The sequence below is a fragment of the Lethenteron reissneri genome, unplaced genomic scaffold, assembly GCF_015708825.2.
Source record: "Lethenteron reissneri isolate LAM-NWPU_2019-01 unplaced genomic scaffold, ASM1570882v1 scaffold_1373, whole genome shotgun sequence".
NCBI lineage: Eukaryota > Metazoa > Chordata > Hyperoartia > Petromyzontiformes > Petromyzontidae > Lethenteron > Lethenteron reissneri.
Window position 1 is genome coordinate 184,876 of NW_026891084.1, and position 16,428 is coordinate 201,303.

A 16,428-nucleotide genomic window follows, 5' to 3' on the forward strand; every position below is an offset into this window, starting at 1 on the left:
TGAAGCTCCGCTTGAGCTGGGGCCGGCTGATGGGGGACCGGCTGATGGCATTTTACATCTTCCGAGGTCCGTGTGGATCCGCGAACAAATGTTGGATGATTCTTTGGTGACATTACGTAAGCGGCCAGTGAAGGGAGAGGGGGGTGTGCCGGAAACTGCTCTCCGTGATGGCTTGCTGATGTGGAGGGAAGGGATACAGGAACGCTGGCGTCTTGTTGTACCGGCATCATTGCGGTACGAATTGATTAGAACTCTGCATTGTGACACGCTTTTACATCTGGGAGTGCAGAAGACCCTATTGACGCTGCAGCGAGATTACTATTGGCACGGCATGACGACAAATGTCGTCGGACACGTTCGTGCGTGTCCCGATTGTGCCCGCCGTAAGCCACCTAAACATCCATATGTGCTGCCTATACAATCTATTCAAGTGTCTCGAGTTAATGAGTTGGTGGCATTAGATATTTTGGGACCCTTTCCGCCATCCGCTAGGGGAAATAAATATTTGCTGGTAGGGGTGGAGTACCTCTCCCGCTGGCCGATGGCCTGGCCCTTGCCTGACCAGTCAGCGGCGTCTATCACAGACGCCTTTCTTTTTGGGTATGTTATGGACAAGGGGGCGCCGGAGAGACTCCTTACGGACCAAGGCCGGAATTTTTCGTCTAAATTGTTGGGGGAGGTGTGTGCGGCTCTTGGAACAAAGAAAATTCGGACATCTCCCTACCACCCGCAAACGGATGGTATGGTGGAACGGCTAAATAGGACTCTGTCCACCATGTTGTGCCATACAGTTAGTGAAAAACAATCGGATTGGGATTTGCATATCCCTGGGGTGCTTTCTGCGTACCGAATGACGCCGCACGCGGCTACAGGATATTCGCCGTTTTTTCTTATGTACGGTCGTGAAAACGTACCGCCGATTAATGAACAGTTGGGAACCGGAATGAGGGGACCTGCCAAGCCTCTGCCTGACTATATTCAGGACACCGTTCGCCGAGTCACTGTGGCGCGGGAAGGGGCCCGCGTGGCTACGGCCAAAGCCCAGGCTCGGAATGAGAGGTGTGCGCGCCGTTCAAAAGGGGAATGCCCCTGGAAACCGGGGGACCTGGCCTGGCTTCATTGTCCATAGGTGCGGCCAGGTACCTCTCCTAAGTTACACAAACCATGGCAGGGCCCGGTTCGCCTCATTGAGGTTCCCAACCCACAGTCGGCGCGTGTTCGGTTTGGATCTCGGCGTTGGTTCGTCCACACATCTCGGTTGAAACCATACGTGGCCCCTCGACCTGATGCGTCATCTCCTGAGATTGCCTTGCCGGGGTCTGTTGCTGCCAACGCGCCTTTGCCTGTGCCTGCTGACCTTGCAAGAGCGCCTGTTGTGCCTTTTACAGACGAGCCGGCTGTAACGTGGCAGGGGAAAGACGACTCAGCTCGGGGTGCGCCTAACACGGCTGCGGAACCTTTGAGGCCCGCAGCCCTTCCAACCCCGCCGCGGACGCGATTTCGGGACGCCCCTGATGCTGCGCCGGCAAGATTGGGGGACCGGGACGTTGCCAGGCTTCCAATAACGACAGACGTACTTCAACCTGTCGCTCTTAAGACCCTGCCACGTTCTCGTTCGGCGGGAGGGCCGCCGACCGTCCGGGACGGTCCGGCGACCCGCACCCGCTCAAAATCCCTCACATTTCGTTAAATATTGTGTTGTGTTCTTGTTCTTCGATATAATATTGTGTGTTCTGTGTCCTTTTTGTTTTTTTGTATACGGTCGTGTTCGCTCGCATTATTGTTGGAGTTGTGTTCAGCCGAGGTCGGCTGGATTTTCTCTACGGGGGAGGGTGGTGTAATGCGGGCGTAAACGACCTTCCGGAAGTGACATCATGGGGGGAGGAGTTACGTCACGTGGGGGACAGGGTTCAGGGTTATAAGGGGAGAAACCGGAAGCAGTAGGGAGTGATCGGAGACTGGGGAAAGTGTAAGGCCACGCAGGGTGGAGTGGGGAAGAGAGAGTGTGGCGAGATCGCCACACACACAGACCTCGAGGATCAGCACCGTCGGCCAGCGGTGACCGACCCCGGGGCTGGAGGAGCAGCGAGCAGGCTGCAGAGAGAGCAGCGGGTCTGCAAGGGTGGAGTTGAGCAGCGGGGGGGGGTCTGCACGACGAGACAGCAGCGGGTCTGCAAGGAGGGAGTGGGCTACGTGAGCGACAGCAGCCTGGGGGCTGCCGAGCGAAGAGTATATAGGGGAGTGCTGTGAAGTGGGCTACGTGAGCGGTAGCAGCCTGGGGCTGCAGAGCGAAGAGTAAGGGGGAGTGCCGTGAGGGAAAAGAGATCGAACCCAAATAAAGGACACAGGACAGAGAGAAGCGTCCGAGTCTTTTATTACACTTGGAAGCTTGCATGTTCTCCCCCCGCGGTCGTGTGGAGTGCTCTCCGGGTCCTCCAGTTTTTCCCTCCGCGTTTAGAATCGACGTCGCGTGTTTCGAGTACTCGGACACCGCTGTACATTTCCACGTGATAAGTCACTTTCATTGAGCTGCCATTGTGTGCGGCGAGGTTGCTTCTGCAAAAGAGTTACATAGCTCAGTTGGCCTTTTATAGTATATCGACTAGGGAGCAGCCGCGAATGATGCTTGACCCGACTGTCCGTCCATCCGTTCGTTCGTCCGTTCCCCGTGGCAGTCTTCCCCTGCCCGGGCAGCATCCGCCTTGTTGGCGAGGCCTTGCACCTCCTGCAGGCGAAGCAGAAGGCCGGCTCGTGGTGCCGCGACCCGCTGCGTGCCGACGGCAAGGTGTACTTCATGCCGTGGATGCCCTACCGCACCAAGAGGCTCGTGGAATACGCCTCCCTCCAGGACATCGCGGCCAGGCTGCCGCTCACCAACTACCAGCTGCCGCACCGAGTGGACGGCACGGGCTTCGTGGTGTACGACGGAGCCGTGTTCTTTAACAAGGTCGGTGCCCGGCGCGGCGGAGAGATGTTGGCCACTTGATTTAGAATCCACGCGCATTTAGAGCGATTGGCTGCTGTTACGTCGCCACGTGATAAGCCAATTGGTTGAGCTCTCATTTTGTGTGGTGAGCTGCAATTGCCAGGTCGTCGGCATACATAACGTGGTTGACCAATAGGGAGCCTAAATGTTTTTAACCGGCGAAGATGTTCCATTAGGGGGGTGCACGTTTCGCAAGCGTAGAGAAGGGAGGAAATTACCGTGGCCGAGAAGACCTGAAGCTTCATGCGGAGCGAGAGACCAGGTAGCTTCCACACAGCGTAATGCAGCCGATGAAAAGATAATGACGCTCGACTGATTTGGAGTGAGACCTCTGCTGTTAAGCTGGAGCCGGTCATGAGCACACTGGCCAGGTATGGGAAACTCTCCACTCTCTACACAACTGCCGCATCACCGATTGTGAGTTATGGGAGTGGATTGTCCGATGGTACAAAATACCCAGGCAGGTGCTTGGTTTTGGTGGGGCTGATGGTAAGGTCCCACCTTTTAGTGGCAAGTTCCAGGTTCAGCAGCAGTGCCTCCAACTCCACCTCTGAGTGAGCAGCAATCACCAGAGCATCGGCATACATAACATGGTTGACCAATAGGGGTCTATACCTTGACCGCACCCGGGCATCGATCAGCCTCCCATTGTATCTGTACCAGATGGAAATTCCTCCGGTACAGCTAGTGAAGGCTTCACGAACTACGTGGTCGAAATAGATGTTAAATCATGTTGGAGCCAGAGGACATCCCTGTCGCACCCCAAGGTGTACAGGGAATGGCTCTGACTCCTGGCCACGTAGTTTTACCCGGGCCAGCTCACCATCATGAAGGTCCTTAATGAGCGTGAGCAGAGGGTCAGGCACTCCGAAAGCACGAAGAACAACCCAGAGCCCAGGCCTACTGATGGTATCATAGGCCTTGACCAGGTCAATGAAGCAGAGATGTAGGTCTTGTTGGAATTCCCTACACTTCTGCTGTAGTAGACGGACAGAAAATATGGCATCTGTGTAGGACCGCCCTTTCATGAAACCACATTGGGGCTCCGCAAGCCTCTCCTCAGCGTGCCTAGCAAGGCGATGTTGAATAATCCTTGCCAAGACCTTTCCCGGCACACTGAGGAGTGAGATGCCCCTGTAGTTGTTACAGTCTGTGCGGTCCCCCTTCTTAAAGAGGGGGACCACCAGGGCATCCTTCCAATCCTGCGGAATCCGTCCAGTGGTCCCGACTGTTGTTATGATGTCATATAGGGTAGTCTGTGCACAAACGCCACCTTCCCTAAGCATTTCGCTTGGGAGATGATCTGTGCCTTTCCTGGTCTCAGACTCTGGATCGCCTTCAGTACTTCCTCAATGGATGGCACCTCAGCCAGCCACTCACAGGGGGTGAATTCCTCCTCCAATATTTGAGGCACCGCAGCCTCAGCAAGGTCATCCGCACTTTGTCCCATGATGTTTTCCAGGCTGAGGGATTTCCCCTCCTCCATGACCTCAGAAATGCTCAGCAAATCTGCAAACCTGTTCCTGGGGGTCTGAGATTGGATCATCGTTCTTTCCCCTAACGATGGTAATAGGTGTGGCGCTGCAGGTTACTTTTTGATCGAGTTAAATAGTGATTTGTGATCGCGGGCCATTGAGCAGCACCTATGATGGCCGGCGCAGCGTACGAGGGGGTGCTGTGGCCAACACCACCACGCCCGGATGTTTCACACTCACACCTTCACCCACTCATACACGCACACACTCCCACTCTCCTCTCTCACTCTCACCTTTCCTCTCCCCACCGCCTCTCCCTCCCTCTCCCTCACACACTCACCCACCTCTCCGACACACACACACACGCTCACCTGACCTCCCCCTCGCAGGAGCGAACGCGCAGAATCGTCAAGTTCGACCTGGGCACGCGTGTCAAGAGCGGCGAGGCGGTCGTCCCCAACGCCAACTACTACGACACGTCGCCCTACCGCTGGGGCGGCAAGTCCGACATCGACCTGGCGGCCGACGAGAACGGCCTGTGGGTCATCTACGCCACGGAGCAGAACGAGGGGCGCGTGGTAGTGAGCCGCTTCAACCCGTACACGCTGCGCGTCGAGGCCTCCTTTGAGACGGCCTACGACAAGCGCTCGGCCTCCGACGCCTTCATGGCGTGCGGCGTCCTCTACGTCCTGCGCTCCACTTACGAGGATGACGGCGACGGAGCGGCGAACGGCACCGCAGGAGGAGGAGGGGTGGGGGGGGGGACGAGCGACCGCATCGATTACGTGTACGACACCAACTCGCGACGGGATGCACGCGTCTCCATCCCGTTCCCCAACCCGTTCCAGTTCATCACGTCGGTGCAGTACAACCCGCACGACGGCGCCCTCTACGTGTGGAACAACCACCACGTGCTGCGCTACACGCTGCACTTCGCCCCGCTGGATCCCACTGCAGGTGAGCGGAAGGGTGAGGCGGCGGCGTGGGGGTGGGTTGGAGGAGTGGGGGGAGGTCGTGGGTTCGATCCCGACCCTGACGCCTGTTGCTGTATATTTGGGGTTTGCGTGTCTCTCTCCGTGGTGAGATGTTGACCACCTCGCCTGGTATACAGCAGGTCGTTGGTTCGATTCCGACCCTGATGCCTGCTGTTGTATATTTGGGGTTTGCTTGTCTCTCTCTCTCTCTCCGTGGTGAGATGTTAACTACCTCACCTGGTGTACAGGAGGTCGTGGGTTCGATCCTGACCCCGACAATGCCTGTATATTTGCAGTTTGCGGTGTCGCTTTCCCTGTGGTCGCATGGATTTGGGTACGAGGTGGCTGGGCATGCGGGCTACATGACCCAGCCAATGGAGCCTTGCCTGCCGGAGGAGCTCAGCGACGGGACTGTGTCCGGATCTTTCAAGGATCTGTGAGCTCCTCACACAATCCAGCCTGGTTAAACCCAACATCGATTGTAAGCAGGCCAGCCTGCATGTTTCAAACCAGCACAGATATTCCATTAGAGCGGTGCACAATTTGCAAGCATAGAGAAGGGAGTTTAGTTGGTTGTCAACAGACACTCGCTATTGCATTCACATTCGTCACAACGACTCAAAAGTGATTTTCCTGCTCAGAAAGAGCGTTGAGGCATGTGCGCTCATCTCCCGCTTACAACCCTGAGCCAGCGGTGGGAATTCCACCTTCCTATGGCGGGGACAAGTCTATCGCACAGGACAGTGTAATTCCATTCAGAGTGAGTGATTAAATCCAGCTGCTCGTTCAAAACTGACCAGAGGGTAGGAATACCTTTTGAACCAGAGGTAGGACCCATCTGTGGCCTGTGGCTTCACTTCACAAGGCACACAGCCGCATGAGGCCAACTACAGACGATTGTTATCCATCGCCGTGGGCAGTTTTTCTTCGTGGCACTAATCGTCTAAACGACGCAGGGCTCTCAAGTCGCTCCCATCACCGCCTCGTCTTGTTTTCTGTGTGCAGCAACTTCACTCAGGGTGACCTCGTAAGAGTAAAACTCTTAAATTGGGGCATGGGTTCGAAATCAACCCTGATGCCTGCTGTATATTTGGAGTGTTCTCTCTGGTTGTGTGGATTCTTCTTCGTGTTCTTTGGTGTTTCCCTCCACATTTAGAATCAACATCAACGCGTTCAGAGTGTTTGGCTGCTATAAATCTCCACGTGACAATGAGCCACTTCGTTGAGCTATTAAGCATATAAATGTTATACTATTTGTTATTATACACTGTACCATTGACCGTCGTGTCAATGGGTGAATAGTGGGGGGGAAAACTTGCAGCGGAGCAAAGAATCCATTCCCTGCGGAGAATACAATGCCAGTGAGTGGAACGCAGTCTGAAAGTCACCGTAAATGTGAACACAATCAGTTAAGATCCTAAATGGTTTATTACGTCCTTCCAATGATTGCTAAGCCAGAATCCATCTTCTCGGTTGAAATTGTCTCTGTGTTTGTATATGTGGATAGCCTCATGAACGAATGTCTCATGATAGCCAGTTGGCTTGCAGACAACCTCTGTCTTGGAGAAGTCAATGTCATGTGAGCCCACTGAATTGTAACAGTGATCTGCCACGGCTGAGGTGTTTGTCCTACCGTGTTTCAGGTCTGCTTTATGTTCATGGATGCGGTCCGAGACATGTCGTTTGGTTTCTCCAATGTAACTGCTACCACAGAGGCAACTTAGTTTGTAGACGCCAGGGTACTTTATGTCTGGAACCACATCTTTTACAGACGGGACCAGATCATGGATTTTATGTACTGTGTTGAATCGGACCTGGATCTTGTGTTTAATCAGGATTTTGGAGATCTTTTTTGTGACCCCAGCAATGTAGGGTAAGGTGATGGTCTTGAAAGGCTCCTCAACAGGATTCTTCTTGATGGTTGGAGTGATGGCCTTGCGGATTGTGTAGTCGGAGTAACCATTAGCCTTAAGAGCTTGGTGTACGTGTTTGAGTTCACTGGCAATGTGATCCTGGTCGGAAATGCATTGGGCTCTATGGTATAGAGTCTTGATGAGGGAATTCTTCTGGGGATGGATTGTGGTGGGAATCCGGTTTTAGGTAAGCATCCATATGGGTGGCTTTCCTGTAGACAGAGTGGCTCATTGAACCATCAGGTCTCCTTTTAATTAGGACATCCAAAAAGGGTAGCTTGCCATCTTTTTGGACTTCCGTGGTAAATCTGATGGCTGGGTGTATGGAATTGATGTGGTCGAGAAATTGGTTTAGAGCAGGTCGGCCATGTGGCCAGATGACAAAAGTGTCATCTACGTACATCTTTCATAAGGTCGGGCGTAGAGTGGCAGTCTGGATGGCGTCAGTCTCAAATTTCTCCATGAAGATGTTGGCTACAACCGGAGATAGGGGGGAGCCCATTGGGGTGCCCTCAGTTTGCTTGTAGAAAGTTCCATTCCAGGTGAAGTATGTATTGGTTAAGCAGTGTCTCACCAGGGGGGTACCCCAGCATTCAGTCCTTGATGGACCAAGTCTTCAATGATTGCGATGGTGTCAGGTACAGGAACTTTGGTGAATAAGGAAACCACATCAAAACTGATAAGCAGGTCGTCTGGGGACAGGGCAATCCCCTTGATTGTCGATACCAGGTCAGTAGAGTTTAGTACCGCAGAGGTGGTTTTTCCAGTGAAAGGCCGTAGGATTTCAGACAAAAAACGAGCCAGTTTATAGGTGGGGGAGTTGATAGTAGAGACAATGGGACGAAGAGGTGTATCTTTATGTATATTTGGCAAGCCGTATAATCTTGGTGGCCTGGCTGCAGAAGGTTTCAACGAGAACTGTTTGGTCTGATCAATTAATGCGGTTGAATCAGAAATGATTTGCTTGGTTTTAGAGACGAGGCTGTTGGTGGGGTCTCTTTTTATTTTTGTATAGCTGCCATCGTTGAGTAGTTCTTGGATTTTGTTGTTGTATTCTGTTTTGTCCATGATGACAGTGGCATTGCCTTTGTCGGCTGAGAGGATGACAATGTCATCCCTCTTTTTTAATTGAGCTAATTCATAACGCTCATCTTTGCTGATGTTGCTAGCTGGCATCTTTGCATTTTTGAGAGTTGCAGAGATTTCAGATCTTGCTACGTCTGCAGCGATGGGACTCAGGCCCTTGAGAGCTACATCTACTCTAGCAATTATATCATTAACTGGTATGTGTCTAGGTGTGACTGCAAAGTTTAGTCCTTTAGCTAAAACGGATTTCAGACCTTCAGAAATAGAACTGTTACTGCGATTAATTACGACTTTGTTAACATCTAGCTTTTTAATGTGTGGGTCCGGTTCCTTGTTTGAGAGGCGGTTGAATTTGGAAATCAAGTTGTCCTTACATTTGGTCGACATAGCGGCAGCTGACGAGGCAGTCATTTTTTCTACATGTTCCCAATCCGATGCGGACATTGTTGCACTCAAAGATAAGTGTGATTTGTAGAGTGTCTTGTCTAACTGATCTAGATCGGTGCGCGTAAGTCTGATTTTCTCTGAGATAAGAGCTAAGCTAGTTCTAGACAGAATTCGTTTAGCATTAGAAGAAGTTACAGCAGCAGATGTTAGTGTAAATGCGTTTGGTATTACCTTAGAGTCGCGGCATCTCTTCAGAAAGGTGAGAGACTCGATTAGCTGAGCCTTCTTATCCCGGAGCTTGTTGAAGGATCTCAAAGTTATGTGGAAATCCTCCCCGTAGAGGCGGTTAAATTTCGATTTAAAGCTTTCGTGACTGCAGGGATTCATCTTCTCGGTTCTTTCGGTAAAGTCACGTAGAAGGGAAGTAATAAAATAATAAAAACAAAACATAACAAAATAATATAATTCTCACGACGTTTCGGCCACAACGCAAGCAGCCGTCCTCAGGTGAAGAATGAAACACCACCAAGCTAGGAGCGTATATATAAGCTGGGTTGGAGGGGGGGAGGTGGGAAGAAGAGCGCCTTAACAACATAATTTGCATATCAAGAGGAATTTAGCATATGAAAAATGCGTAGGAGGTGGATGGAGGGGTTTCAAGTTAATATTATGCCCGTGCATTATGCAGGATTAGCAGCATCAAAGGGAGGGGGAAGGGGGGTAGCATTAACAAAGGAAAGGAATGTTAATAGTATGTAGCTGCAGTTAAACAACAACGTAAAAAAAACTAAAGTGTAAACTGCATGAACAACTAAAGTATAAACTACATAGCATCATTAGTATACTTACTATACTCTACAATAAGCTGAGTTACTAACAGTAAGTAATATATTACAATTTTACGTCGTTTTAATGTAACACTATGTATTATTCTACCCACCTTAAAGTGTATCACAATGCTATATATTTACTATAAAATTACGATACTATATATTACTTTGTACATTGTATTAAGCATATAAATGTTATACTATTTGTTATTATACACTGTACCATTGACCGTCGTGTCAATGGGTGAATAGTGGGGGGGAAAACTTGCAGCGGAGCAAAGAATCCAATCCCTGCGGAGAATACAATGCCAGTGAGTGGAACGCGGTCTGAAAGTCACTGTAAATGTGAACACAATCAGTTAAGATCCGAAATGGTTTATTACGTCCTTCCAATGATTGCTAAGCCAGAATCCATCTTCTCGGTTGAAATTGTCTCTGTGTTTGTATATGTGGATAGCCTCATGAACGAATCTCTCATGATAGCCAGTTGGCTTGCAGATAACCTCTGTCTTGGAGAAGTCAATGTCATGTGAGCCCACTGAATTGTAACAGTGATCTGCCACGGCTGAGGTGTTTGTCCTACCGTGTTTCAGGTCTGCTTTATGTTCATGGATGCGGTCCGAGACATGTCGTTTGGTTTCTCCAATGTAACTGCTACCACAGAGGAAACTTAGTTTGTAGACGCCAGGGTACTGTATGTCTGGAACCGCATGTTTTACAGACGGGACCAGATCATGGATTTTATGTACTGTGTTGAATCGGACCTGGATCTTGTGTTTAATCAGGATTTTGGAGATCTTTTTTGTGACCCCAGCAATGTAGGGTAAGGTGATGGTCTTGAAAGGCTCCTCAACAGGATTCTTCTTGATGGTTGGAGTGATTGCCTTGCGGATTGTGTAGTCGGAGTAACCATTAGCCTTAGGAGCTTGGCGTACGTGTTTGAGTTCACTGGCAATGTGATCCTGGTCGGAAATACATTGGGCTCTATGGTATAGAGTCTTGATGAGGGAATTCTTCTGGGATGGATGGTGGTGGGAATCCGGTTTTAGGTAAGCATCCGTATGGGTGGCTTTCCTGTAGACAGAGTGGCTCATTGAACCATCAGGTCTCCTTTTAATTAGGACATCCAAAAAGGGTAGCTTGCCATCTTTTTCGACTTCCATGGTGAATCTGATGGCTGGGTGTATGGAATTGATGTGGTCGAGAAATTGGTTTAGAGCAGGCCGGCCATGTGGCCAGATGACAAAAGTGTCATCTACGTACCTCTTCCATAAGGTCGGGCGTAGAGTGGCAGTCTGGATGGCGTCAGTCTCAAATTTCTCCATGAAGATGTTGGCTACAACCGGAGATAGGGGGGAGCCCATCGGGGTGCCCTCAGTTTGCTTGTAGAAAGTTCCATTCCAGGTGAAGTATGTATTGGTTAAGCAGTGTCTCACCAGGGGGGGTACCCCAGCATTCAGTCCTTGATGAACCAAGTCTTCAATGATTGCCATGGTGTCAGGTACAGGAACTTTGGTAAAAAATGAAATTAAAATTTATAAAAAATAAAATAAAAATCACGACGGTCCCACCTGATGACGGAGACTTGTGTTGCCTCCGAAACGTCGTGATTTTTATTATTTTATTTTTTTTACATTTAAATTTAAATTTTTTACCTACGTGACTTTACCGAAAGAACTAAGAGTATTCTAATATTTAATATACATTTTTAAAAAACCTCTGCAAAAAATGTGAGCTATTAGTGGGTGAGTTTAACACGTATGTTTTCGCTATATCAACATCATCCATAAAAGGTAATGCAATCTAAACCAAAATACCCCCCTTTATTATAGAGTAATGGGCTAACAAACGACCCAGATGTGTTATTTAATACATTTCGATTTAAAGCTTTCGTGACTGCAGGGATTCATCTTCTTGGTTCTTTCGGTAAAGTCACGTAGAAGGGAAATAATAAAAATAAAACATAATAAAATAATTCTCACGACGTTTCGGCCACAACGCAAGCAGCCGTCCTCAGGTGAAGAATGAAAAAAAATACTTAATAAATGTTATACTCAACTACAACAACACGTATCTGACAACACAGCCTCGAGTGAATGCCTCATCTACCACTTACAGAAGTCGTCCCCAGCTCCACTCTGCACTGCTGGGTGATGTTTGTGCTCAGCTCCACTGCCGCTCCAAGCATCTGAATCACGTGGCCGAGTGGGGGAGGGTCTTTATACCCGAGGCGAGGTCTGTGTCGTCATCCACCAATGGGGTGACGCCTCTAGCGCCTGGCCGGAACACCACGTGGTCGACAACAAGTGACGCCATGGGATTTTCTATGCTCACGTAAGAACAGTATGGTGCCTAAGGGGCCGTCCATAAATGACGTCACGCGATTTTGGACGATTTTTGACCCTCCCCCCTCGTCACACGGCGTCACAAAAAGTCAGACCCCCCCCACCTCAAATATGACGTCACAAAGCTCTGCCCCCCCCCCTCCATTTTGAAAAAAAATGTTTCAAATGGCTTTAAACTGTTGTCATTGTCATTGTGCATATTTAATGTGGCGCTGCACTCTGATGTTGTAGGAGAGTTGTCATGACAATTAGTGTTGTTATAACAATCCCATATTCATTTAAAGTTGCGCATTTTGATGTGACGTCACATTTCTCACTCCCCCCTCCTCCTCATCACACATCGTCACAAATGTCTGACCCCCCCAGGTGCGTGACGTCATTTATGGACGGCCCCTAAGTGTGTCGTAAACAATAACATAAATATATAATAAATATAATATAAAAAATATAAAAAATATTGGTTCATGTTTTATTATTTTATTATTTCCCTTCTACGTGACTTTACCGAAAGAACAAAGAATGTGAATCCCTGCAGTCACGAAAGCTTTAAATCAAAACTGCAACACGATGTTTGTCCCCGGGTAGTGTTATGTTTTAATTGGCTATGCCTAAAATGGATAGAAAGTGGCAATTATCATTCCCCACAAACTTTGCTTTTGTGACCAGGACTTTGTGTGTCCTGGTCACAAAAGCAAAGTTTGTGGGGAATAATAGTAACCCACTTTCTGTACTTTTGAGGCATTAGCAATTAGAAAATATTACTCACTACCCAAGGACAAAAAAACATGCTTTTGTTACAGTGTTGTCACTATTCACCACCAGCACGATCCACGATTCACCAGCTCTACGATCTACCAGCATCACGATCCACGATCCACCAGCACCACGATCCACCAGCTCCACGATCCACCAGCTCCACGATCCATCAGCATCATGATCCACCAGCACCGCGATCTACCAGCACCACAATCTACCAGCACCACAATCTACCAGCTCCACAATCCACCAGCTCCACAATCCACCAGCTCCACAATCCACCAGCTCCACGATCCATCAGCACCACGATCCACCAGCTCCACAATCCACCAGCATCATGATCCACCAGCTCCACAATCCACCAGCACCACGATCCATCAGCCTCATGGCGCCTGGATCCGTCTCCTCCACGCTCCTGCAAAGCGCCAGTTTTCTGGGGTCTCTCCTCGCCGTCTGCGTCGCTCACGAAGGTAACGAGGCGAGTGGGGGGCGGGGTGGGGTGGGGGGCTCAAGCATCATCGCTCTTTGCCGGCTCCGCGTCTTTCATCGTGAATGTGACGGGGCACGTGGAGAGAGAGAGAGGAGAGAGAGACACCGCCAACTTCTGTACGTGTTGTTTACGTCGTTTGTTGTGGAAAGTTCGGTCACAGTTCCTGTGATCACTGTTTCATTGCTTTCATGGCTTGATTTTGGTGATTTTCGAAAAGTGTATTGGTTTGGCCATGTTTGTTTGTTGTAGTACAGAGTTAGACTGATGGCCTTAATCTAAGCTGTCTTGTGGTTGTTGTTTGACTTGCATCCCACTGGGATGTTTGCACACAGCGTTGGTGTACGGTGCTTTTTCTGTAATATTTTGCTGTCTTTTCTTGGATTTTCTGTTTGCACTCAGTTACATATTCACTTTGAGATGTTTTTTGTTCATGTTTTAGTTTTTTTGTTTTTTGCGATTGCACCCGATTCAATAGCCGAATGGTTCACAGGGCTACACCTAGTACATGAACTTTTAAACTTGAATTGATATATTCTAGATGTGAAGCTTTCGTGACTGCAAGGATTCATATTCTTAGGCTTTTTCGGTAAAGTCACGTAGGTGAAAAATAAAAAAATAATAGAAATAAAATAATAATTCACGACGTTTCGGAGGCAAAACATTACGAAGAGAAATCCCTCTACGATTTCAACAACATCCACGGGGCCTTTTTGGAATTTCAAGTTGTCTCCTGGAGCCTGGTAGGGCCCATCCACGGTAGTTGCAGAGGGAGTTTGTGTTGAGTCCAATGTGCCTGTAAGCAGATAACTGGTTCAGTGAGATAAAAAAAGTTTCATGTCAATGATGGAAAATAAAATACTTCACATTTTAGCCTCATTTTGTATATTAACACCGTATTCTCGAGAATATAAAATGCTACTGAAAATAAGAAATTGTAAATATGCAGGGGGCAGGGGGGGGGTCTTATAATCCAGAGAATACGATGTCAGCGATACAACGACATTTCCCATTGGTATTCTCTGACAGATGACCCCACTCGCTTGGTTTACCTTGAGTAGAGTCGGGGAAAATGCATGGCCATTGTGCCATTGCTGTCGCAGAGTGTTCACTCGCACACTTCACCAACAAACACATCGTCCTGCTGCTGCGGAGGGAGCTGGTAGGAACGTCGGGTTGCTCGCTCAATGGCCTGCAGGGTCAACGGCGGCGTGGTGTATTCCGCAAATATGCCCGACTGTGAGGGCGGGCACAAGCCGGTGTGAGTAGGTTCAACGTTGATAAGGGCACCACGGGGTGACCAGCCTTTTCCCACCCAGCCCCAACCCTCCCAGCCCCACCCTCCCCACCCAGCCCCACCTTCCCCACCCAGCCCCTCCCCACCCAGCCCCTACCCTCCCAACCCCTACCCACCCAGCCCCTCCCCACCCAGCCCCACCTTCCCCACCCAGCCCCAACTTCCCCACCCAGCCCCTCCCCACCCAGCCCCTACCCTCCCAACCCCTACCCACCCAGCCCCACCCAGCCCCACCTTCCCCACCCAGCCCCTCCCCACCCAGCCCCTACCCACCCAGCCCCTCCCCACCCAGCCCCTACCCACCCAGCACCTCCCCACCCAGCCCCACCCTCCCTACCCAGCCCCTCCCCACCCAGCCCCTACCCACCCAGCCCTTCCCCACCCAGCCCCTACCCAGCCCCTCTTTGCACGGCGGACACAATAATCTCCTGTGGGCTGGTGTAACCAAGAGGTTCCTACCAGTAAAAACATGTGACTCTCATTGTGTTTGACTTGATGTGTCTCCCCGGCCTCGCGGCTCTGCACATCCCCACGTTGTGACGACCAGCTGTTCGGGGCTGAATGTTGCGCCTTGTCTCCTGCAGTCAATATCCTCGACTCAAAGAGCGCACTGGGGGAGCCTGGCTGGATTGCCTCACCACCTGAAGGGGTAAGAAAACAAAATGACCACCTACGGATATTGGTACTGTATGAGTGCAGGCTCATGCAGCCAGTTATGGCTGCAGGGTTTGGTGTTGTTTATGTCGTTTATTGTGAAAATTCGGTCACAGTTCCTATGATCACTGTTTCATTGCTTTAATGGCTTTATTTTGATGATTTCGAAAAGTTTTTTGATTTGGCCATGTTTGTTTCTTGTAGTACGGAGTTAGACTGATGGCCTTAATCTAAATTTGTCTTTTGGTTGTTGTTGTTTGACTTGCATCCCACTGGGATTTTTCTACACAGTGTTGGTGTGTACGGTGCATTTTTTTCTGGAATTTTTGCTGTTTTTTCCCCTGGATTTTCAGTTTGCACATAGTCACATAGTCACTTTAAGATTTCGATTTAAAGCTTTCGTGACTGCAGGGATTCATCTTATTGGTTCTTTCGGTAAAGTCTCGTAGAAGGGAAATAATAAAATAATAAAAATAAAATATTAAATTCTCACGACGTTTCGGCCACAACGCAAGCAGCCGTCCTCAGGTGAAGAACAGGTCTGTCGGAAAGACAGCGTCCGAATGAGTAGTAGTGCTTATCACAACTTGGGATTTATTCCCGGCCATGTACACCGGTTTTGGAACGTTTACTGGCCCTCCATGAGGTCAACTTTGTCCTAAAAGAGTCCTTGGAATCGTGTTAAAACATATTCACGACAGAGTCAAAGGTCCATCCCCTCATACAGCATGCCAGTGATCACCAGGAGATCCTCTGATTTTCAGCCAAACATTCAAATAATGTTTAATTTGTTGCGACTAATTAATAAGTTGATAATTGGTTATTTACCCTTCTATCTGGCAACAAAACTGACACCTTTTTACAAGGAGTCATGTTTGCATAGACCACAATACCTGCAGTCATAATACAAACAAAAGACATAACTCTGATAATGTGCACTGTCCTTGAAGTTGATTGGTCCACACCCGAGACAGCTTTCCTTAGAGCCTAGTCTCACATGGGTTGGACCAGATGACGCCAAAAGGTGTGGACCAATCAACTTCAAGGACAGTGCACATTATCAGAGTTATGTCTTTTGTTTGTATTATGACTGCAGGTTTTGTTGCCAGATAGAAGGGTAAAAAAACAATTATCATATTTTTATTGGCAAATGAGGTTCCCATAGTGTAGATAATTAATAAGTGTCGGAATAATTGTGATCGTTGCCTAAAAAGCTAAGCAGCATTGAGCCTGGTCGG

The 16,428-nt window shown here is 49.2% G+C and overlaps 1 protein-coding gene across 1 annotated transcript in view; it reads left to right on the forward strand.

Moving 5' to 3' along the window:
• The window catches only part of LOC133362109 (hemicentin-1-like), an 85,630-nt gene that overhangs the window by 15,945 nt on the left and 53,257 nt on the right, over positions 1 to 16,428 (forward strand). The window contains exons 4-6 of the mRNA XM_061581070.1: positions 2,676 to 2,947; positions 4,851 to 5,418; positions 15,121 to 15,185. Of these exons, the coding sequence (XP_061437054.1) occupies positions 2,676 to 2,947; positions 4,851 to 5,418; positions 15,121 to 15,185 (905 nt within the window). The remainder of the gene's footprint in view (positions 1 to 2,675; positions 2,948 to 4,850; positions 5,419 to 15,120; positions 15,186 to 16,428) is intronic.